The 23,390-nt window shown below is 46.5% G+C and overlaps 1 protein-coding gene across 5 annotated transcripts in view; it reads right to left on the minus strand.

Moving 5' to 3' along the window:
* Nucleotides 1-23,390, minus strand: part of fanci (FA complementation group I) — an 82,558-nt gene that overhangs the window by 4,617 nt on the left and 54,551 nt on the right. For 3 of the 5 annotated variants that reach the window (XM_038814852.1, XM_038814851.1, XM_038814850.1), the window contains 9 exons: nt 22,705-22,756; nt 22,106-22,233; nt 18,099-18,167; nt 16,037-16,133; nt 15,097-15,281; nt 7,900-7,956; nt 5,151-5,210; nt 2,060-2,149; nt 904-999 (listed from right to left, as the gene is read on the minus strand). In XM_038814852.1, the coding sequence (XP_038670780.1) occupies nt 904-999; nt 2,060-2,149; nt 5,151-5,210; nt 7,900-7,956; nt 15,097-15,281; nt 16,037-16,133; nt 18,099-18,167; nt 22,106-22,233; nt 22,705-22,756 (834 nt within the window). Of the gene's footprint in view, nt 1-903; nt 1,000-2,059; nt 2,153-5,150; nt 5,211-7,899; nt 7,957-15,096; nt 15,282-16,036; nt 16,134-18,098; nt 18,168-22,105; nt 22,234-22,704; nt 22,757-23,390 lie in introns of all 5 variants that reach the window. The other 2 variants (XR_005462680.1, XM_038814853.1) reach the window with 2 other exon arrangements.

The raw sequence follows: 23,390 nt of genomic DNA on the forward strand, positions 1-23,390 counted from the left end.
TGGAGACTTGGGCAGAGAAATGGCAAATGGAGTTTAATGTGGACAAAGATGAGGTAATGCATTTTGGTAGGTCCAACAGTGGGGAAATATACCGTAAATGGCAAAACACTTGGGAATATAGAAAGTCAGAGAGATCTGGGCGTGCATGTTCACAGACCTTTGAAGGTGGCAACACAAATGGACAAGGTAGTCAAGAAAGCATATGGAATGCTTGCCTTCATTGGACGGGGCATTGAGTATAAAAATTGGCAAGTCATGCTACAGTTGTATAGAACCTTAGCAAGGCTGCATTCGGAATATTGCGCACAATTCTAGTCGCCACACTACCAGAAGGATATGGAGGCTTTGGAGAGGGTGCAGAGGAGGTTTACCAGAATGTTGTCTGATCTGGAGGGTGTTAGCTATGTGGAGAGGCTGAATAGACTCGGACTTTTTTTATTAGAAAGATGGAGGTTGAGGGGTGACCTGATAGACCTACAAGATTATGAGGGGCATGGATAGAGAGGATGGGTGGAGGGGTCAGTAACCAGGGGCCTAGGTTTAAAGTCTGCGGGGCAAAGTTAGGAGGAGATGTGCGAGGCAGGTTTTGGAAGCAGATACATTAACAGCGTTAAAAAGGCATCTTGATAAACATGTGGATAGGATGGGTATAGAGGGATACAGCACAAGGAAGTGCTGAGGGTTTTTGGCAAAGGTTCGTATCATGACCGGTACAGGCTTGGAGGGCCAAAGGGCCTGTTCCTGTGCTGTATTGTTCTTTGTTTAAGTGCCATAGGGATAAACTATTTCTTTTCTTCAGTGTATTCTGTCTCTCCACGACATTGCAATATTTCAGACTGAAACAAAATATTCAAATTAATACTATTTCCCTAACAGAATTGGGGGGAGGGGTAAGCCACCTACCTTTGATTTCTTGGTAAGATGAATCAGAAATTTCTCATATTGCTCAATGGCAAATATCATGTTGGGTATTGGCTTAGTTTCACGGAGTACCCGGGCCTGTACATAGAGCAACAGAAACATAAACCATTCTCAGAACGAAAAGATTACATGCAATGGGTCAATGAAAGGCACGGTAATGATCACACCACATCTTTAAATAAATGCACTCAGGATCTACAATTATTTATGATGATCTCAAAGTGATGATAAATTACAAGTTTATTGCCTAGTGTGAATGTTACAGTAATATTTTGCACGTGGAAAAAAAACTGAAGCCAGAAGTGAGGCATTTTGTGGGCACATTAACATTTCCACTTGGCTTCATAGTTCAGAGCAGCAAAAAGATACAGTAAAGAGCTAGGAGAAGGCTCTGGGTGAGTCCTGAACTAAGGGGTTCTGTTTTAAAATTGGGAGTCGCCCTTTTAGGACAAAGAGGAGGAAAACTTCTTTCTCCGAGGGTTGTGCAACTTTGGAACTCTGCTGCAGAAGGCAGGGCTGTGGGGGTAATTTAATATTTTTAAGGCGGAAGTAGATAGATTCTTGTTAGACATGGGGATCAAAGGTTATCGGGGGTAGATGGGAATGTGGAATTAAAAACACAGATCAACCATGATCTTATCGAACGGCGGATCCCACACCCCAAAAGTGAGGAGGGGGAAGCTAAAATAAAAATCAGATTCAATTTATGCCAGGCCTTTGAACCCTTCTGGAGAATGGTTCCTCTTCTAGAATGTATCTTTAGATAACATTGTAATTAAGTCATTATCCCTCTTGAGGGGTCTAGGTCATGAGTAAAGATATAGATGTATATATTGTAAAGAATTTTCATAAAAAAATATTTTTGAAATATGTTGTGGGGTCAAGAGCCACAAGCTCAGACTAGCGCAAATTTACAGCCATCAGGAAATTTGTCCTCACACATAGCAATTCAACACATGGAATGGATTCCTTGAGAGTCAGAGACAAAAACCAAGAACCATTAGATGATGCAATGGGAGGACAAACAGGATCATGGAGGATGGATAAACCAAGATAATTCAATGGCCTTCCTCATCTGTATTTACTTCTGTGAACAGAAGGCCTCTGAACTAGGTCATATATTTTACAAATCCCATACCATTGCTGCAGTGTTGGCTGCCATCATCTTCCTCTTGTCTTTTTTCTTTCCTGCACCTCCTCCAAAACTCATTGTCACACTCTGGACATTCTGTTTGGGAAAAATCAAGAGTTAGAATTAAAATGCTCAACAACTTGTGATTCTGTGGGTTTCCTCCCACAGTCCAAAGATGTGCAGGTTAGCTGGAGTTACAGGGGTAGGGTGGGAGAATGGGCTTTTTCGGAGGGTCGGGGCAGATTTGATGGGCTGAATGGCCGCTTCCTGCACTGTAGGAATTCTAGTAGCTATGAACTTGTTCCTTTCTCCACCCAGCCCCAAAATGGTAGCAAAACACTCAAGTTACAAGAGCTACAACATTAAAGCAGATAGGGTATAAATTATGATTTGAAACTTTTGGGGCTGTCCCTGAATAGAATTGGCTCATATTTAACCCGGTGTCATCGATGGGGAATATCATGGGTATTTTGCAGAGCTTCGGGGTCTTTTCCGGCAACATGTGAACAAGTTGAGCAAATATTGTGGTCAGCGTGTCGGGGAAAAGAGCCAGATATGGGGGGGGGGGGGGGGGTTGTCATTTCGGTCAGTGGGGTCTAGTTTTCTATACTTAGGGGTCCAGGTGACCGGGGATTGGGCATGGTTCCAGAGGTTGAACTATACGAGCTGAGTTAGTAGAGTTCAGGCGACCCACAGAGGTGAGATAGTCTTCCACTATCGTTGGCAGGCCGGGGCCAATCTTGTAAATGCAATCTTGCCGAGATTTTTGTTTTTGTTTTAAATTTAGAGTTCCGAATTCATTTTTTCCAATTCAGGGGCAATTTAGCATGGCCAATCCAACTACCCTGCACATCTTTGGGTTGTGTGAGCGAAACCCACACAAACACGGAGAATGTGCAAACTCCACACGGACAGTGACTCAGAGTCGGGTTTGAACCTGGGGACCTCAGCGCCATGAGGCAGCAGTACTAACCACTGCGTCACCACGCTGCCCGTTTTTTACTTTTATTTCAGTGTCTCCGAGTGTTCCTGCCCAAATCTTTTTTTTTGAAGGGTCAGGCAACTTATTTCTGGCATTATTTGGGCGGGTATGGTTCTGAGGATTTGGAGGGGGCCCTGCAGAGGGACAGTTACAGGGTCTCGCGCTGCCAAATTGGGTGCGGCACGGTAGCACAATGGTTAGCACTGTTGCTTCACAGCTCCAGGGTCCCAGGTTCAATTCCCGGCTTTGGTTACTGTCTGTGCGGAGTCTGCACGTTCTCCCCGTGTCTGCATGGGTTTCCCCTGGGTTCTTCCCACAAGTCACGGAAAACGTGCTTGTTAGGCGAATTGGACATTCTGAATTCCCCCTCTGTTTGGCAAATTGGGGATTTTCACAGTAACTTCATCGCAGTGTTAATGTAAGCCTACTTGTGACATTAATAAAGATTATTATTGCTATATTAGTACTGGGGAGTCAATGCCGAGAAGGTTTGGGACTTGGGGCATTGGTAACGCCGCCAACACAAGGTATTTGGTGATCCCAAACTCACGGCTGGCTCCCATTTGTGCTAATCATCTGTTTGAGCCAGCAAGGCTGAAAGCCATTTTGGGGCATGGAAAGAGAAAGAGCTGGAGAGAGTGAGCCATTTAATCCTGGAAGGGCGGTTTGCCAGCCTGGAGGAATTGAAGGAGGACTCTGAGTTGACAGGCTCGGACGTGTTTAGGGACCTCCAGGTACCGAGCTTTGTGAAGAGGATATTCTCGGATTTTCCGGTGGTGCCGCCATTATCCTTACTGAAGAGGATTCTCTCCTGTTTGGGATTGGAGGAGCACAGCATGTCCGGCACGTATGAACGGATCGTAGGGGAAGAGTTGAGTTCGGTGGAAGGGGTAAAAGGCTAAATTAGTGAAGAAATTGGGGCCAATACTGGAGGAGGAGGTATGGAGGGAGGTGCTGTGGAGGGGGAAGGCAGCGTCATCGTGTGTCGTAGCTCAAGGTAATGTTTTGAGTGCACCTCACCAAGGCTAGGATGAGTCGGGTTTTTTGAGGAAGTAGAGCACAGATGTGAATACTTCAAGAGGGCCCACACAACACATCTTCTGGTCCTGTTACAAGTTGGTGGATTTTTGGCAGACGTGTTTTAAATACCATGTTGGCGATCTTATGTATTGAGCTGGAGCCCTGTCCATCGGTGGCTATTTTTGGAGTTTTCGATGTGCTGGTGCTGCAGACAGGTGCAGGGGCGGATGTCCTTGCCTTCGCCTTGATGGCACTGAGGCAGATTTTGCTGGGCTGGAGGCTAGCAATGCCCCGAGTGCTTTGGCATGATTTGGGGACCTGATGGGATGTTTGCACCTCGAGAAGGTCAAATCCACCGCAAGGGGGTCGATTAAAGGGTTCTACCGGAGATGGAGCAGTTTATATTGTAAATCAGAGAGTTGGTCACTGTTAGCTGTTAAAGAGAGGTGGTGGGACAAGTTCAATCCCATGTCCATTCTGAGTTGATCAAGATTTTGGACGGTGCTACAATTTGCCTCTGGTTAGCGGGAATTTAGTCAGAGTTTCTGTCCCTAATTACTACTTTAACAAAAAAAAACTTAGACTACCCAATTCATTTTTTCCAATTAAGGGGCAATTTAGCGTGGCCAATCCACCTAGCCTACACATCTTTTTGGGTTGTGGGGGCGAAACCCCGCTAGCACGGGGAGAATGTGCAAACTCCACACGGACAGTGACCCAGAGCCGGGATCGAACCTGGGACCTCGGCGCCGTGAGGCAGCAGGGCTAACCCACTGTGCCAACCCCCCTTCCCCCGGTCAAAGTCTGACGATGAAATGCCAGAGGGCACCAAGTGCCCACGGAATCATACACCTTCCAGGCAGGAATAAATTTATTATTTCTGTAGATGACCAAGTGAGAAATAGCAATGAGAATTGCCCGATTTATGCAATGTAACCGTTCTCAACATTACTAAATATGCAATATTGATGCCTGCAAATATCCAACACTGGTCCCTGCAAACAATTAATGAAGTACATCTTAAAACATACAGAAATTGTGAGAAGAAGCATATTCAACTGCATAAATAAATAGTAAAACGGAACTGTTACATACCTGAACATAGGTTATGAATGCGTAGCACTGTGGGGTCAAGTGTGATCCCGAAAGCTTAACCTACAGGCAACAGAACAAAAGCTATTCTCAATTGATTGTATATCATACACCTAGATTCCACTGAAGGAAGACTAAGAACTTCTATTGTGTGGTCAAGGGATGCAGATTTACTCTCGGTGCTGCTCAGATCCGGATCTTGCTGCAACAACGGGAGAGATATCAAGCTCCATGCTACAGAGCAGAAAAGTGAAATAAGATCAGAGCAAGTGCCATTTCTTTCCTCTACTTGTGATACTAGCACAGCTTCAAAGGTCATCACCATTTCCTAACATCTCAGTCTGTGGTTCTGCATCCAGTTTTTTTTTTTTATTATGCCAACAAAGTCCCCAATTTAAAGCTTTATTAATGCATATTCTTGAACGCTCATTGTCTTGGCTGGCAGGACAGCAGATTGGAGCTGCAATTTCCCACTGGACGAAAACCCCATATCATCTGTGCCAACAAAGATGGGAAACGAGGAATACCAAAGCTTCATCAGCTGTTTCCCCATAAGAGCAAAAATAGGCATGAAGTACCTGGTTTAAACTCTAGGACACCATTAATCATTCCTTGGTAATCTTTGGTGGAAGACTTGGGCCAGATTGTTTTTCCTTTTGGCTAAAAAATGGCTTATGAGTTGGAGGAGGAAGAATACATTAATGGAAAAAAAAACAACACCACACAGTGGCCCTGGATAAATATTCTTGTGTTTATCGGAAGCATACAAATGTTAGGTTTAATTTATGATTAGTGCTGAGTTAACAGATTAGAATTGGTGAAATAGGAAGGGTGCTAATTGGCCTCAGTACCAGAGAAGGAGAATCAGTGCAGTTCTGACTGATATCCAGTGACCCACATGGAGAATTGCGAATGTGTACATACACTTCAAGTAAGGATGAAATCATTGTTTAATAGTCCACTGTCAATATCCAAATATAGACACAAAGAATGGACACTGGGTGGTGAATTCTGGTACCTGTGAAACCAAGTCACCATTTTCAAGAATGATGTAAATTGAATTTTTTTAGTCCTTCCCGCCAACCAGCAATAGGGGTCAGTTCACTGCTCTGAAATTACCAAAGCATTGATTTGCTGCCCCCTTGTGGTACCACTGCTTGTAAAAAGAATTCAACATCTGACATTACCAACAGCTGAAACCATCATGGCCTGACATACTTTGTAGACTTCAACTTTAAAATACGGTAAAATCTATGCAATGTGTATAAAGCAGTAAGTTTTTATTAAAAAGGGGTGCAGTCTTCATTGATAACACTATTGTGTTTGGAGAGGGATAATTGCTGGATGACATTATTCTTTAGGAGATTTAGGACAATTATTCTTTAGGAGACAAATTATAGCATGGTGTTCTTCATTTGCTAACCAACAAGAAAAAGGCTTTTAAATGAAGAGAGTGTTCTTTAAATTACGCACCAAACGAGAGAGAATATACATCAACTGAGGTCCCTTTGCCCAGTAAATCAAGTAGGAATCAGGACAGGCCTAGAGTACAAAGAAAGTAATAGGAGGGGCAAGGAGGAAATATGAAACAAAAATTACAAGAGATAGCAATAAAATAAGTCTCGTTCAGGGAAATGAGGGTCCAATAAAGATAGATACTGGCGAGAATATGTAAAATAGCAGACTTGTAAAATGGGCAGCACGGTAGCACAGTGGTTAGCACTGTTGCTTCACAGCTCTAGGGTTCCAGGGTGGATTCCCGTCTTGGGTCCCTGTCTGTGAGGAGTCTGCACGCTCTCCCTGTGTCTGCGTGTGTTTCCTCCGGGTGCGCCGGTTTCCTCCCACAGGTCCCAAAAGACGTGTTGAATTCTCCCTCTGTGTACCCGACCAGGTAACTAGGGGCTTTTCACAGTAACTTCATTGCAGTGTTAATGTAAGCCTACTTGTGACAATAAAGATTATTATACTTAAAGATTATTATTATGAGTACTTTTTAAACCTCTTCCCTGAAAGGATAAAAGTACCACTAGCACAGGAAAATCCGAAAGTAAGTAATGTGGAGGAACTTAGCAGATTTAATATACTCAAGAAAATAGTACGATTTAAGATGAGCAAATCTCCACGATCTGATGATTTCCACCCCAGGCATGAAAAGAAATGGAGGAGTGGGGGAATTTCAGATTCACCAGAGTATGGAATGATAGTGGGCCAGTAAAAGGTTAAAACTTAAGGCCAAGTTGTAGAAAGGTTCATATTCCCTGGTGTTTAGAAAGTTGAGGTGATCTAAATCAAGGTGTTTAAAATGATAAAATAATTCAGCGATGGAGAAACTATTTGCCCTGCATGAGGAGTTCAGAGCAAATGAGCATAAAATTAGAACTAGATCATGCAAGTGTGAAATCAAGAAGAACTTTTTGACAGAAGGGGTGTTAAGAGACCTGGAATACTCACATCCCAAAAAACCACTGATGCTGCGAATTGAAATTTTAAAGACTGAGATTGATGCATATATTTGTTTGATAGTGGCATCAAGGTAGATGTGGGAAAAGGCAGGTAAATGGAGTTGAATTACCGATCAACCATGAGCTAACAATGGTTGGACAAGTTACAGCGGCTGAATGGCCTACATCTGTTCCAATATCTTAGTGCAAAATATTCACCTGAAAAATACACCTCATCTCAATGTTTCTAGTAAAAAATAAAAAGGGGGTAGGCAGCATCAGAAAACAAGAATCAGTAATTTCATACCCACCAGCTTCTCAAATCTTGCAGGAAGATGTGCCACATGCCCGGTGTAACCCTGGATATACTAGGTGGGCATACAAAAGAAATGTAAAGTTAGGATTTAGCCATACAGACAAGTAGAAAGAGACATTTTCACAAATAGCCAGGACATTCAGTTCCTCCCATCAATCCAAGAGGACTGAAACACCAGAGACTCAACAGAAGAGTATTTCAGTAATACTGTAAAAACAAGACCCTCCACAATCTGCATAATCCCGGTCATGAGATTGATACATATATTTATTCACCAGAGGAAAGTAGAGAATACATTTTCCTCCTTCACGTAAATTGCCAAGAAATATTGAAAAGGACTCTTGATTTAGCAGGGAGTACATTTGGGGTAAGAAAAAGATGTAATATAGTCAGATTTGGACCCGAAGTTGGGATTGAACCGTTGAATGAGATTGTTTTATGGCATATTGAATTAATTCATTATTGTGATAATTTTGGCAGAAGAATTGTCAACTCTCCACCTTTAGGACTTCCGGTGGCGGCAATGCGGAGCTAAGCCGCACATTCGGCAGCTCCCGCTAAAAACGGACTTTGGGGCTCTTTTCAGGGCCCCCAACGGAGCTGTGTCGGCAAATCCCGACGTGGGAAGAGGACAGGAGTCGACCCCAACGGTCCTATGGTCCGGACCAGGAGTGGGGTAAGGAGAAAAACGGAGAAAGCACCCCTGAAAAAGCGGGGGAAGGAAGACAAAATGGCGGCCGGCGGAGACCCGGGGGACTGGAGGCAGTGGGTCCAGGAGCAGCAGGCGACTCTGCTGCGCTGCTTCCACGAGCTTAAGTTGGAGCTGCTGGAGTCGCTGAAGGTAACCAACAGGGAGCTGATGGAGACCCAGACAGCCCAGGGGGCTGCGATCCGGGAGCTGCAGCAGCAGGCCTCTTAAAGGGAGGATGAGGCCGTGGCCGTCGCGGGGAAGGTGGAGATGCACGAGGCGCTCCATAAAAGATGGCAGGAGCGGTTCGAGGAGCTGGACAAGCGTTCGAGGAGGAAGAATGTACGGATCCTGGGCCTCACGGAGGGACTGGAGGGGTCGGACCTGGCGGCCTATGTGGCGGTTATGTTAAACTCGCTGATGGGGGCTGGGTCCTTCCAGGGGCCCTGGAGTTGGAGGGGGCCCACAGAATTCTGGCTAGGAGGCCCAAGCCGAACGAGCCGTCGCGGGCGGTGTTGGTGCGGTTTCATCGGTTCGTGGATCGCGAGTGTGTGCTCCGGTGGGCCAAGAAGGAGCGGAGCAGCAAGTGGGAGAACACGGAGGTGCGGATCTTCCAGGACTGGAGTGCGGAGGTGGCGAGGCGGAGGGCCGGGTTTAACCGGACGAAAGCGGTGCTCCATAGACGGAGTGTGAAGTTCGACATGTTGCAGCTGGCGCGTCTGTGGGTCACCTATAAGGATCGGCACCATTATTTTGAGTCCCCGGAGGAGGCGTGGGCCTTTGTGCAGGCCGAGAAATTGGACTCAAACTGAGGGTCTAAGATGGGGGATGCTGTATAATACTGTATTTGTATTTGCTTGGTTTAATGTAAGGTGTGGATTGGCCTTAGGGTGGGTGGGGTGATGTCGATTTGTCTTTTCTGTAGGGGTCTGGTGGATGGGTTCGGGCAGGGGGGTAAACGGGGAGTTCGGGGAGCTGGTGGGGGGGACTGACAACGGGAGTAGCCCTGGAGGAGGCGGGGTCGGGCAGGGCGAAAGCGCGGGCTTTCTGCGGGTTTCCCACGCTGGGAGATGGTGGGGTCGGGGCTGAGAAGCGCGGGCTGTTGCTGGCTGTTTTCTTTTCCTGCGCAAGAGCGGGGGGGGGGGGGGGGGGGGGGGGAAGAGGAGGAGGACCCATTGACGGGCACAATGGAGGAGGGGTAGGAGGTCAGCAGAAGTTAGCTGGCTCACGGGACTGCTATGGAGGGAGGGGCGCGGCTAGGAGGGGTCCTAGCCTGGGGGGGTACCGGGTTGCTGCTGAAACGGTCAGGAAGGAGCTGGAGGACGCAGGGGGTGCTGGAGGGGGGGGGGGGGGGGGGGGGAGTTGCCGCCGTGGGAAACTGGCAGAGCGGGGGACGCTGGCCGGTGGTGGGCAAGGGATGGGGTATGGCTAATCGGCAGGGGAGGGGGGCAGGGAGCCCTCTGATCCGGCTGATAACCTGGACGGGCCGGTCAAACGGGCCCAGGTATTTGCGCACCTGAAGGGGCTGAAGGCGGATGTGGCCATGCTCCAGGAGACGCACCTGAGAGTGGTGGACCAGGTTCGGGTGAGGAAGGGATGGGTGGGCCAAGTATTTCACTCAGGGCTGGATGAGAAGAGTAGGGGGGTGGCGATCCTGGTGGGGAAGAAGGTGTCGTTTCAGGCGTTAAATGTGGTGGCTGACAGTGGCGGGAGATATGTGATGGTGAGTGGTAAGCTGCAGGGGGAGCGGGTGGTGTTGGTGAATGTTTACGCCCCAAATTGGGACGATGCGGGGTTGCGGCGTATGTTGGGCCGCATTCCGGACCTGGAGGTGGGGGGCCTGATCATGGGGGGGGACTTCAACACGGTACTGGATCCCCCATTGGATCGATCCAAGTCCCGGACGGGTAGGAGGCCGGCGGCGGCTAAGGTGTTGAGGGGATTTATGGACCAGATGGGGGTGGTGGATCCCTGGAGGTTTGCGAGGCCAAGGGCCAGGGAGTACTCGTTTTTCTCCCACGTACATAAGGCCTACTCGAGGATTGATTATTTTGTCCTGAGCAGGGGGTTGGTTTCGAGGGTGGAAGATGTGGAATACTCCGCCATTGCCATTTCAGATCATGCCCCGCACTGGGTGGACCTCGGGCTGGGGGAAGAGAGGGACCAACGTCCGCTCTGGCGCTTGGAGGTGGGGCTGCTGGCAGATGAGGAGGTGGCCGAGAGGGTTCGGGGGTGTATCGAGAGGTACCTTGAGGCCAATGACAATGGGGAGGTCCGAGTGGGGACGGTCTGGGAGGCATTGAAGGCGGTGATGAGGGGGGAATTGATCTCCATCCGAACCCATAGGGAGGGGGAGCAGAGGGAGAGGGAGAGACTGATAGAGGAGATGGTGCGGGTGGATAGGAGATATGCGGAGGCTCCAGAGGAGGGATTGCTGGGGGAGAGGCGTAGCCTTCAGGCCAGATTCGACCTATTGACTACCAGAAAGGCGGAAGCTCAGTGGAGGAAAGCACAGGGGGCGGTGTATGAGTATGGGGAGAAGGCGAGCAGGATGCTGGCACACCAGCTCCGAAAGCGGGACGCGGCCAGGGAGATTGGGGGTGTGACGGATAAGGCTGGGAAGGTGGTGCGGAGGGGAGTAGATGTTAATGGCGTCTTCAGAGACTTCTATGGGGAACTGTACCGGTCGGAACCCCCGGTGGAAGGGGGTGGAATGGGGCGCTTCTTGGACAAGCTGCGATTCCCGAGGGTGGAGGAGGAGCAGGTGGAGGGACCGGGGGCGCCGATCGAGCTGAGGAGGTGGTCAAAGGGATAGGGAGCATGCAGTCGGGGAAGGCGCCGGGTGGACCTGTTGGGCCCTCTGTTGGTCCGGACCTTTAACGAGGCAAGGGAGGGGGTGGCTTTGCCCCCAACTATGTCACGGGTGCTGATTTCCTTGATCCTGAAGTGGGACAAGGACCCTCTGCAGTGCGGGTCATATAGGCCGATTTCGCTGCTAAACGCCGACGCTAAGCTGCTGGCAAAGATCCTGGCTACTAGAATAGAGGATTGTGTGCCCGAGGTCATTCATGAGGACCAGACGGGGTTTGTGAAGGGAAGGCAGTTGAATGCGAACGTGCGAAGGCTCCTCAATGTCATTATGATGCCGGCCATGGAAGGGGAGGCGGAGATAGTGGTGGCATTGGATGCGGAGAAGGCCTTTGATAGGGTTGAGTGGGAGTATTTGTGGGAGGTGCTGGAGAGGTTTGGGTTTGGGGAGGGGTTTATCCGGTGGGTGAGGCTGCTCTACGAGGCCCCGATGGCGAGTGTAGCCACAAATAGGAGGAGGTCGGAGTACTTCCGGCTGTACCGGGGGACGAGACAGGGGTGCCCCCTGTCCCCCTTGCTCTTCGCGTTGGCGATTGAGCCCCTGGCCATGGCATTGAGGGAGTCAGGGAACTGGAGGGGCCTGGTGCGGGGTGGGGAGGAGCATCGAGTGTCGTTGTATGCGGACGACCTGTTGCTGTATGTGGCGGACCCGGTGGGGGGGGATGCCGGAGGTGATGAGGATTCTTAGTGAATTTGGGGGTTTCTCTGGGTATAAGTTGAACCTGGGCAAGAGTGAGTTGTTTGTGGTGCATCCGGGGGATCAAGAGGAGGGGATTGGTAGGCTCCCACTGAAGCAGGCAGGGAAGAGCTTCAGGTACCTAGGGGTCCAGGTGGCTGGGAGTTGGGGGGCCCTGCACAAGCTCAACCTCACAAGGTTGGTGGAGCAGATGGAGGAGGAGTTTAAGAGGTGGGATATGTTACCGCTGTCACTGGCGGGGAGGGTGCAGTCCGTTAAGATGACGGTGCTCCCGAGGTTTTTGTTCCTGTTCCAGTGCCTCCCCATCCTTATCCCGAAGGCCTTTTTTAGGAGGGTCAAAAGGAGTATTACGGGATTTGTGTGGGCGCATGGGACTCCGAGGGTGAGAAGGGTGTTCCTGGAACGGGGCAGGGATAGGGGGGGGCTGGCGTTGCCCAACCTCTGTGGGTACTATTGGGCTGCCAACGCAGCGATGGTGCGTAAGTGGGTAAGGGACGGGGAAGGGGCAGCATGGAAGAGGATGGAGGTGGCGTCCTGTGTGGGCACGAGCCTGGAGGCGCTGGTAACGGCGCCGTTGCCGCTCCCTCCAACGAGGTATACCACGAGCCCGGTGGTGGCGGCTACCCTCAAAATCTGGGGGCAATGGAGACGACATAGGGGAGAAGTGGGGTGCTCGATAGAGGCCCCGATACGGGGAACCATCGATTTGTCCCAGGGAGCATTGATGGCGGATTTCTGGGCTGGCACAGGGCAGGGGTTGGGAGGTTGAGGGACCTGTTTGTGGAGGGGAGGTTCGCGAGCTTGGGGGAGTTAGAGGGGAAGTTTGGGCTCCCCCCGGGGAACATGTTTAGGTACATGCAGGTGAGGGCGTTTGCCAGGCAGCAGGTGGAGGGGTTCCCCTAGCTGCCCCCACGAGGGGTGCGGGATCGGTTGCTCTCGGGGGTGTGGGTTGGAGGAGGGAGGATTTCGGACATATACCGGGTAATGCAGGAGGTAGACGAGGCCTTGGTGGAGGAACTGAAGGGTAAATGGGAAGAGGAGGAGAATGAGGAGGGGACGTGGGCGGCTGTCCTGGAGAGAGTGAATTCCTCCTCTTCCTGTGCGAGGCTTAGCCTCATACAGTTCAAGGTGCTGCATAGGGCCCACATGACTGGGACGAGGATGAGTAGGTTTTTCGGGGGCGAGGACAGGCGTGCTAGGTGCTGGGGGAGCCCACCGAACCACGCCCATATGTTTTGGGCGTGCCCAGCGCTGGGGGAGTTTTGGAAGGGGGTAGCAAGGACGGTGTCGAGGGTGGTGGGATCCAGGGTCAAGCCAGGCTGGGGACTCGCAATTTTTGGGGTTGCAGTGGAGCCGGGAGTGCAGGAGGTGAAAGAGGCCGGTGTTCTGGCCTTTGCGTCCCTAGTAGCCCGGCGGAGGATCTTGCTCCAATGGAAGGATGCGAGGTCCCCAAGCGTGGAGGCCTGGATCAATTATATGGCGGGGTTCATTAAATTGGAGAAGGTGAAATTTGCCCTGAGGGGATCAGTACAAGGGTTCTTTAGGCGGTGGCAGCCTTTCCTGGACTTCCTGGCGGAATGGTAGGGAAATGGGCCGGTAGCAGCAGCAACCCGGGGGGGGGAGGGGGTTTGGATCGGTGGGAGGTGGCGGGTGTTATCTCTTTCCCTTTTGTTGTTTGGGTGTTCTTTTGTTTTTTTCTTATGTTTGTAGTTGCTTTTGAAGTTGGGTGGGTATTGTTCTTGGGGTGTTACCGCGGTTGTTTTGTTAATAGAGTTGAGATGTTTATATTTTGTAAAAATTTCAATTAAAATTATTTTTTAAAAAACTCTCCACCTTTAAAGGCTTCAAGTTTCATGCAATTATCTATTAAACTCTTAAAGGACAGTGGCGCAGTAATAATATTAATGGGCAAGCAATCCAGAGGTGTAGTCCGAGGCCATAGGTTAAAATCCCAACATAGCAGTGGGGGAATTTAAATTCAATTAATAAAATAAAGCTAGTCTCAGTAATGGTTACCATGAAATCATCATTGATTGTGATAAGAAATCTACGCAATTCACCAAAGCCCTCTAGGGAAGGAAATCTGCCATCCTTATCATAGAATCCTATTGGTGCAGAATGAGGACATTCGTCCCACTGATTCTGCACTGACCCTCTGAAAGAACACCTGACCTAGGCACACTCCCCCATCCTATCCCGTAAAATCAACTAACCTGCACATCTTTGGTGCACAAAGGGGCAATTTTGCATAGTCAATCCACCTCACCTGCCCATCTTTGTATTGTGGGAGGGAATCGGAGCACCCAGAGGAAACCCACGCAGACTAGGGGAGAATGTGGAAACCCCACACAGACAGTGACCCAATGCTGGAATTGAAGCCAGGTCTCTGGTGCTGTGAAGCAGTGCTAACCACTGTGCCACCGTGCTTACACATGACTCCAGATCCACATCAGTGGTCGACTCTTATCTGCCCTCTGAAATGGACTGGCAAGCCACTCAGTTATACCGAACTGCTGCAGAAAAGTAAAAGTGCAGTGGTTTGCAAAGATGGCTCACCACCATCTTCTCGAGCAATTAGGGCTGGGCAAGAAATACTGCTTGTGCCAGCGATGCCTACATCCCATAAAAGAATTTTTAAAAACAATAATTTTACAAATTTTTATTATTTCTTTGCTTCCTTTTTTATTTTACTCTCCCAGTCTCCCCCACCATTACTGAATGGTGAAGGGGACAGGGAATTTACTTTAAGGTTATAAAGTGGTGGTTCACCTCACCACATAGCACTTTCCGTTGTGATTTGGAGTGATGAACCAGAAGAGAAATCACCCATTAAAGTCCAATACATGGGTTACAATACCTCCATCACTTTGTAATCATGGTTCAAGCATATTGTTTTAGTAATTGTCAGGGTAAGCAGCAGCCAAGCTTTGCATACTTACATATTTCACCAATGAGGTGAGAACGTTGTACATTTTGACTAGGTCTTTCAGGAGAATGTCTACACAGCTCCCAGCTGGAAGGGACGTTTGGATCAGCTCATGGAAAGCCGTCAGCACGGTGCCCAGTTGAAGGACAATAGCTTTCTCCACAGGTTCTCTTGCAGTTGATGCTTGACTGTTCTCATCTAGGGTGGAGAACAAATGTAATATTTAATATGAGCATCCAAGTTGTTGAGCATTTGAGTTACAATCCCAATGTTTGTCCGTTATATTTAAAGATTGTCTACATTGGGTATATAGCCACCTCCACTTTGCAGTTAATTACTAACCGGAAGACTATTCCCATTCAAACTGCGTTGAATGCGGCAGCAGATTTGAAGGGGTTGGGGATAGACTCGAAGAAAGAGAACAGTTCATATCAGATAACATGGGGGCCAGCAGTTGGGAGAGGAGGAGGTGGGCAGGACACGCGCTCAGAGAGGGCATGAGGGATTATGAAGAATAACTGTTTGAATGATAGGTAGCTGTAAATATGTATCCATATCCCAGTATGAGTCAATGTCTCCTGGAGTGAAGATGAGGAAAGAAAACAGGTAGGGGTTTAGAGAAAACATTTTCTCTCAGGTATACATGTTTCATTTTTGGGTCCTACCTCTCGGAAGATCAAAGTAAACAATCATCCATCTAAATGCACAATCAAAACAATTAGATAGAGCAATGAGACTATTGTAATTGCTCTCCCAAGTATTGAAAATATCTAACTTAATATTTAACCAAACATTTAACAGTTTCTTCACTGATAAACTAAAAGGTAGCAAACCAAAAGATATACGGCTATTCACTTGTCGGCTTAAGAGATTTTGGACACTGCCCCAGTGACTCCCGACACATTGTGAAGTAATTCACTGTTCACCTGTATCCATTCTTCCACCACTTTTACCTGTCAGTTCTTTGGCAGAGCTGAGCTGGCCCTTCATCTTTGTGATCAGCCAGTCTATTTCATCTAGAACCTTCTCCATTTGGCTTAAAACCAGCTGCTGCAAAAGAAAAAAATCTTAATTTCGTAACTACTGATTTCAAGAACAAAATATTCTCTTTGTAGTGATTAATTCAAACCATCACAAAACTCATTAAAATACGTGTAAAACAAAATGGGAAGCTTTCGTTTATTTTTGTTTACCAGATGGATTTTATTAAATGATGAGGGAAGAACTGATGCTGGGTTGTCTTAACAGGCAAGTTCCCTTCCTAATAAAGTACAATAAAAACATAAATTTCTGAATAAACTCAGTAGGTCTGGCAGCATCTGTGGAGAGAGAGAAACAGTTAACATTTCGAGTCCATATGACTTCTATAGTTCTAAGAAAATTAACTCTGTTTCTCTCTTCACAGGTGCTGCTAGACCTGCTGAATTTATCCAGCATTTTCTGTTTTTATTTCAGATTTCCAGCATTCGCAGTGTTTCACTTTTATTTGAGTAAAATGCCATCCTAACTTAGAACATAGAACACTAGAACATAGAACACTACAGCGCAGTACGGGCCCTTCGGCCCTCGATGTTGCGCCGACCCGTGAAACCATCTGAAGCCTATCTGACCTACACTATTCCATTTTCATCCATATGTCTATCCAGTGACCACTTAAATGCCCTTAAAGTTGGCGAGTCTACTACTGTTGCAGGCAGGGCGTTCCACACCCCTACTACTCTCTGAGTAAAGAAACTGCCTCTGATATCTGTCCTATATCTATCACCCCTCAATTTAAAGCTATGTCCCTTCGTGTTGGTCATCACCATCCGAGGAAAAAGACTCTCACTGTCCACCCTATCTAACCCTCTGACTATCTTATATGTCTCTATTAAGTCACCTCTCAGCCTTCTCCTCTCTAACGAAAACAACCTCAATTCCCTGAGCCTTTCCTCGTAAGACCTCCATACCAGGCAACATCCTAGTAAATCTCCTCTGAACCCTTTCCAAAGCTTCCACATCCTTCCTATAATGTGGTGACCAGAACTGCACGCAGTACTCCAGGTGCGGCCGCACCAGAGTTATGTACAGCTGCAGCATGACCTTGTGGTTCCGAAACTCAATCCCCCTGCTTATAAAGGCTAGCACACCATATGCCTTCTTTTTTTTTTATAAATTTAGATTAGCCAATTATTTTTTTCCAATTAAGGGGCAATTTAGCATGGCCAATCCACCTACTTTGCACATTTTTGGGTTGTGGGGGCGAAACCCACGCAGACACGGGGAGAACGTGCAAACTCCACACGGACAGTGACCCAGAGCCGGGATCGAACCTGGGACCTCAGCGCCGTGAGGCGGTTGTGCTAACCACTAGGCCACCGTGCTGCCCTGCCATATGCCTTCTTAACAGCCCTATTAACCTGGGTGGCAACTTTCAGGGATTTATGTACCTGGATGCCGAGATCTCTCTGTTCACTGGACACATATTGCTATCTGTCATTGACATGGAATTCCCCACCCAACATTCATGTGAGTGCACTAATCTAAAGATTGTAGCACATCAGAAGACCCACCAACCCCTCAGCATAACTAAGAATGGGCAATAAATGCACAGTCGTGCAAACATCACCAGTCACCACAATTTTAAAACAAAAGGCAGCTTGAAGCACCATTGATAAAATCAAAAGGTCAGCAGTCCTGTCAACTGCAAGAGTTGTGTACTTGGGGGTAAACTGGAGGGGAAATCAAGACCGTATCAAAAGTGTCAGTATGACACATAACTCTTCAGGACTCGAGGCCAATTTTGACCCTGTGCCCTGTGGAATTATCTCCTAAACCACTCTTAATCTGCTAGCTCTTTGGCTTCATAAGCAGGTCCGCCTGATCATCACCTTAGCATCCCTCAAAGTTTCTTCACTTTTTCATTCAGCATTCCCTTGTCCCCTTATAATGCACTAAAGAGACATTACTTAATGCAATGAGTGCTATGCAATTGCGAGTAGCTATTTTTCTGAGGGCCTACTACAATGTACTTACCACCACAGTTGGAGCTGCAGTCTTTGAGTTCACCATGGCAAAATGGGATTGTTCCTCTATTTCAACGTCCTTTAGCAAACATGAAACCACCATGATTACTTCACAGTAAACATCAAAGCACAAGTACCCAGTACAAGACAGGAACTAGTGAAGCATGAATAATATATAGCTCAATCTGCATTCTGGGAATTGTGCAGTTACATCATAAATAAAGGCACAAAGATTTCCTGTTTTATATTTCTAGTGAAATGCATTTATATTTTCATTAGAAAAAAATCATTCCCATTGATTTATCTTTGGGAATGGATGACGCAACTTTCTCTCAGATGAAATGAGTGGGTCAGAAACCATGACACAGGTGATGATACTGGGCTAAGAAGAAGCAAGCTGGATAGGCAAAATGGCATTTTTTTATTCCATGCTTTTTGTTTTTAAAAAGTCTCCAAAGCAAAATTATTGAGATCACAGATTGCACCATGAGATTTTTATTTACCTCCTCAATTCCGTTATCCAGGAACAAAAGTAAAGTCAAAAATTGTTAATTATGGAAAGTGTAAAGGGCTTTTGGAATAAGCATATGCCTAGCTGTAAAATAATCCATGAAACAACTGGTCTCAAGTCCTATTCAACCTACAGCATCATGTATAGAATTTCATCACATTAGCCAGAGTTAATATTGGAGTTTGTTGTTGGTGGCATTTGAGGAATTGGAAGAAATGTCTTTTTGGAAAGGTTACATAGAGAACACATTGCGCAGTATGTACAGCAAAGGAACAAACCATTCCGCCAACATGTGCATGCGGGTGTTTGTGCTCCATACAAGGCTCCTTATACCCTACCTCATGAAACTTCACAAATAACCCCTTCTCATCTATTCTTCATATGTTAATTTAGTTTCCCTTTAATTGCATCTATATTAATTGCCGCAATTACTCCCTCAAGTAACAAATTCCACTTCTGGGTAAATATGTTTCTCCTGAAGCTTAGTGGATTAGTTAGGCACTATCGTACATTTAAGACCCCTATTATTGGTCACCTCCATTAGTGTAAACGTCTTCTCTGTATGTCTTCACTGTCATAATTTAAAAGACTTCGATCAAGTCTTCCCTCAGCCTTCTCTTTGTGAATAAAGAAGTCCCAATTTGTTCAATCTTTCCTGATAAGTATAGCATCGCGTTCTGATATCCCCTGATAGTTTGTTTGCATATTTTTGAGTGACTCTATATAATATAATAGAACATAGAACAGTACAGCACAGAACAGGCCCTTCGGCCCTCGATGTTGTGCCGAGCAATGATCACCCTACTTAAACCCACATACCCGTAACCCAACAATCCCCCCCATTAACCTTACACTACGGGCAATTTAGCATGGCCAATCCACCTAACCCGCACATCTTTGGACTGTGGGAGGAAACCGGAGCACCCGGAGGAAACCCACGCACACACGGGGAGGACGTACAGACTCCACACAGACAGTGACCCAGCCGGGAATCGAACCTGGGACCCTGGAGCTGTGAAGCATTGATGCTAACCACCATGCTACCGTGAGGCCCCTTAATAATAATAATCTTTATTGTGACAAGTGGGCTTACATTAACAATACAATGAAGTGACTGTGAAAAGCACCTAGTTGCCACATTCCTGTGCCTGTTCGGGTACATGGAGGGAGCATTCTGAATGTCCAAATTACCTAACAGCACATCTTTTGGGACTTGTGGGAGGAAACTGGAGCACCCGGAGGAAACCCAGACATGGAAAGAAAGTGCAGAGACTCCGCACAGACAGTGACCCAAGCCGGGACTCGAACCTGGAACCCTGGCGCTGTGAAGCAACAGTGCTATCCCTTTAATAATACAGAAATCCAAATTATACACAGAACTCAAAGTCTAGTCTAATCAGAGTTTCATACAAGTTTAACGTGACTTCTCTGCATTTCAATTATATTCTTCTGGAAATGGAAGGAATGGGCTGAGCAAAAAACAATCCCAGTAGAAATAATATGCTAATAAACAGACACAGAAAAGCATAATATCAAGTGAAGGATAAAAGTCTGATGATTATAAAACTCTGCCTAGTGGTGATGGTGAGTCACCTTCTTGAACCACCACAGTCCAGGTGGTGTAAGAATACTCAGTACTGTTAGGAAGGGAGCTGCAGGAATTTGCCTCAGTCTCAGTGAAAGAACAGCGATATAGTTCCAAGCGAGTATGGGTTGGTGGGAAACTTGCAGGTGGTAGTGTTCCCATGCAATCGTTTTGCAACTCTATCCATCCAGGCAAGCGGAGAATATTTTAAGCACACTCCAACCTTGCAGATAGTGGACAGACTTTGGGGAGTTAGGTGCATTACTTGCCACAGAATTCCCAGCCACCGATTTTCTATTCTAGTCAGTGTTTATATGGCTGGTTAAGTTTCTGGTCATAATAGGGGATTCAGAAACACCATTAAATGTCAGAGGGAGATGGTTAGATTATCTTTTATTGGAGATAGTGTGACATGAACATTATTTGCCACTTCTCAGCCTAAGCGTGAATGTTGTTCAGATCTTGCTGCATATGGACAAGGACTGCTTCAGTATCTGAGCTGTTTGTGAATGCTGTGGAACATTATGCAATCAGTGAACATCCTTGCTCTGACCTTATTATGGAAGGAAGGTCATTGGTGAAGCAGCTGAAGATGATTGGACCCATGACATTACCCAGTAACTCAACTGAGAAGACTGAATTCAACAGCCACATTATCTTCACTTGTGGCAAGTATGACTCCAGCCAATGGAGAGAGTTTTCCCTCTAATTTTCGTTGACTTAAGTTTCTCGAGGGCACCTTGATACCGCACCCGGGGAGGGAACCTTGATACCTCACCCAGTCAAATGCAGCCTTGACATCAAGGACAGTCAGTCTCACCTCGAGTTAAGCTCTTTTGTCCATATTTAAACCAAAGTTGTAATGAGATCAGAAGCAGAGTGGCCTTGAAAGAACTCAAACTGAATGTCAGTGGGCAGGTTAATGCTAAGCGCCACCTGATACACTTTGAACACCACCTTACATCGGTTTGCTGATGATCGAGAATAGACTGGTAATTGGCCGGGTTGAATTTGTCCTGCATTTTTTTGTGGACAGACATACTGAGGAAATTTGTCAGGTCGATGCCAGTGTTGTAAATATACTGGAACAGTTTGGCTAGGGCTGTAACTAGCTCGGGACCTTTTGTACTACTACCAGAAAGTTGTCAGGACCCATAGGCTTTTCAGTATCAGTGCCTTCAGTACATTTGTACATAGCACCCGTGGCGACACAGTGGTCAGCACTGCTGCCTTACAGCGCCAAGGACCCGGGTCCGATTCCGACCTCGGGTGATACTCTGTGGAGTTTGCGCGTTCTCCCAGTGTCTATGTGGGTTTCCTCCCACAGTCCAAAGATGTGCAGGTTTGGTGGATTGGCTAAGCTAAATTTCCCCTAATGGGGTTCCGGGGATAGGGTGCTCTTTCAGAAGGCTGGTGCAGGCTTGATGGGCTCAATGGCCTCCTCCTGCACTGTAGGGTTTCTATCAAATTCATAGCGAAACCCATAACTAAAATCCACATATCTAATCAACCGCTGTAAACTAAAATTAATATTACCTGATGAAGGGAATGAGAAACAAAGCTTGTTCTCGTACATCTGTCTTGTCACAGTACTTGCTTGTTTATTTGTCCAAAGTGTGGTTGAATTTGTCAACAGTTAGACATCAGCCGTAATTTTTTAATATAAACTAAATTACCGCACAAATTGTTAACTGTGTTTGAAAGCTTCCTTTCTGGTTTCTAGTGGGCTGTTCTTAACTGTGAAGTTCATGACATTTGAGGTTTCACTGAGGCAGAACCATGTATGCTAAGGTCAGCCAGTTCCAACAATAGGTCAAGTCCAAGACAGTGCAGATAATGCTTACTGCACTGGATGAAGAACAGCCCAACTGGGCCAAATGATCCCAATTATGTCCCATATTTCCTTGCACAAAGTTCTTACCTGATCAATATCCCCAAGGCAACTGTGGATATCTCGGCACATTTCTTGTAATAAGCTCACTGGAGACTTGCGCAGCACATGCAGACTGAACATCATACTCATCAATCCCTTGCAGAAATGCATATCTTCTGTGGAGCCAACAATGTATTTATATAGTAATATACCCCCATCAGAGAAACATATGAAGTCAGCATAACATTTTAGAAATTGATCTGATATCTTGTTTTATTTGGGGCTAATTAGTTGAAATCGTTAACTGTATCATTTGAAATCACCATACATAATGTATATTGGACTTCCAGCACATCTGCCTCCTAACAGAACACAGCCATTATTGTTCTCCTAATAAGTCAGCAACCTGAAATATTCAGAACTTGTGTCCAAAAAATCTTCATCAATCTAATTTTAAAAATCCATATTTAACGGAGAATATACAGAGTACACTTTGTTGCAAGTCTACTTTGGGCTCTAATGCAACGTTACGATTGAAATATTACTTGTCTTTTCTCTTTGTCATGCTGATGGACTGGTTTCTCGTTTCCAACATTTTTCATCTTATCTTTAAGCATTCTGAATATGTATGCCAGACGTACTCTTACCTAGGTTATTTTCCTTGCAAATCTTTACAGTCCAAGTTAACATTTGGCCAAACTGTCAATAAAGCACAACAGATTAATGGTAGATCAAATGATGCACTTTCAGCTGATATCATCACTAAATTCTTCACCTCACAAATTAATACAGGAAATAAATATTTTGGATTACAATTAAACTTGCACACGTTTAATTAAAAATAAAAACTCTTTCTTTTGCTTTTTTCAGCTCCAACACGATAAAACTAACAGCCTGCCAACGAAAACTGGCATTGTCATAGCAACATATTTAGTGTACAAAAATGGTTATAATCAGTGTTGCTATTCCAAGAATACCTCTATCGTGACTACTTTTGTGAAATTGTTCACTGTGTCATTATGCTGACTATGTTTCTTAAGTACCTGTCTGCTTTTCCAAGTTATTTTCTCCTCTATATATTATCTGATTTTTAAAAAAGCAAAACGGCCTTTTTTGTTGTTTTAAACCTCTGTGCAACGTTGCTGCAATTTTCCACACAGAAGAACAAGACAGCACGGGGACAAGTTAGATAAGTACAGTAAAAGTAACACTCTACACTGGTTAACAGATGGCAGGCTTTGCCAAAGTGACCAACCAGCACCCTCTGCGTCTTGGGAAAAGCTATATGAAAAATAAAGCTATATTACTAGAAACTGATAAGCACGCAGAGGAT

This window comes from Scyliorhinus canicula, chromosome 12 (assembly GCF_902713615.1).
Source record: "Scyliorhinus canicula chromosome 12, sScyCan1.1, whole genome shotgun sequence".
Lineage (NCBI taxonomy): Eukaryota > Metazoa > Chordata > Chondrichthyes > Carcharhiniformes > Scyliorhinidae > Scyliorhinus > Scyliorhinus canicula.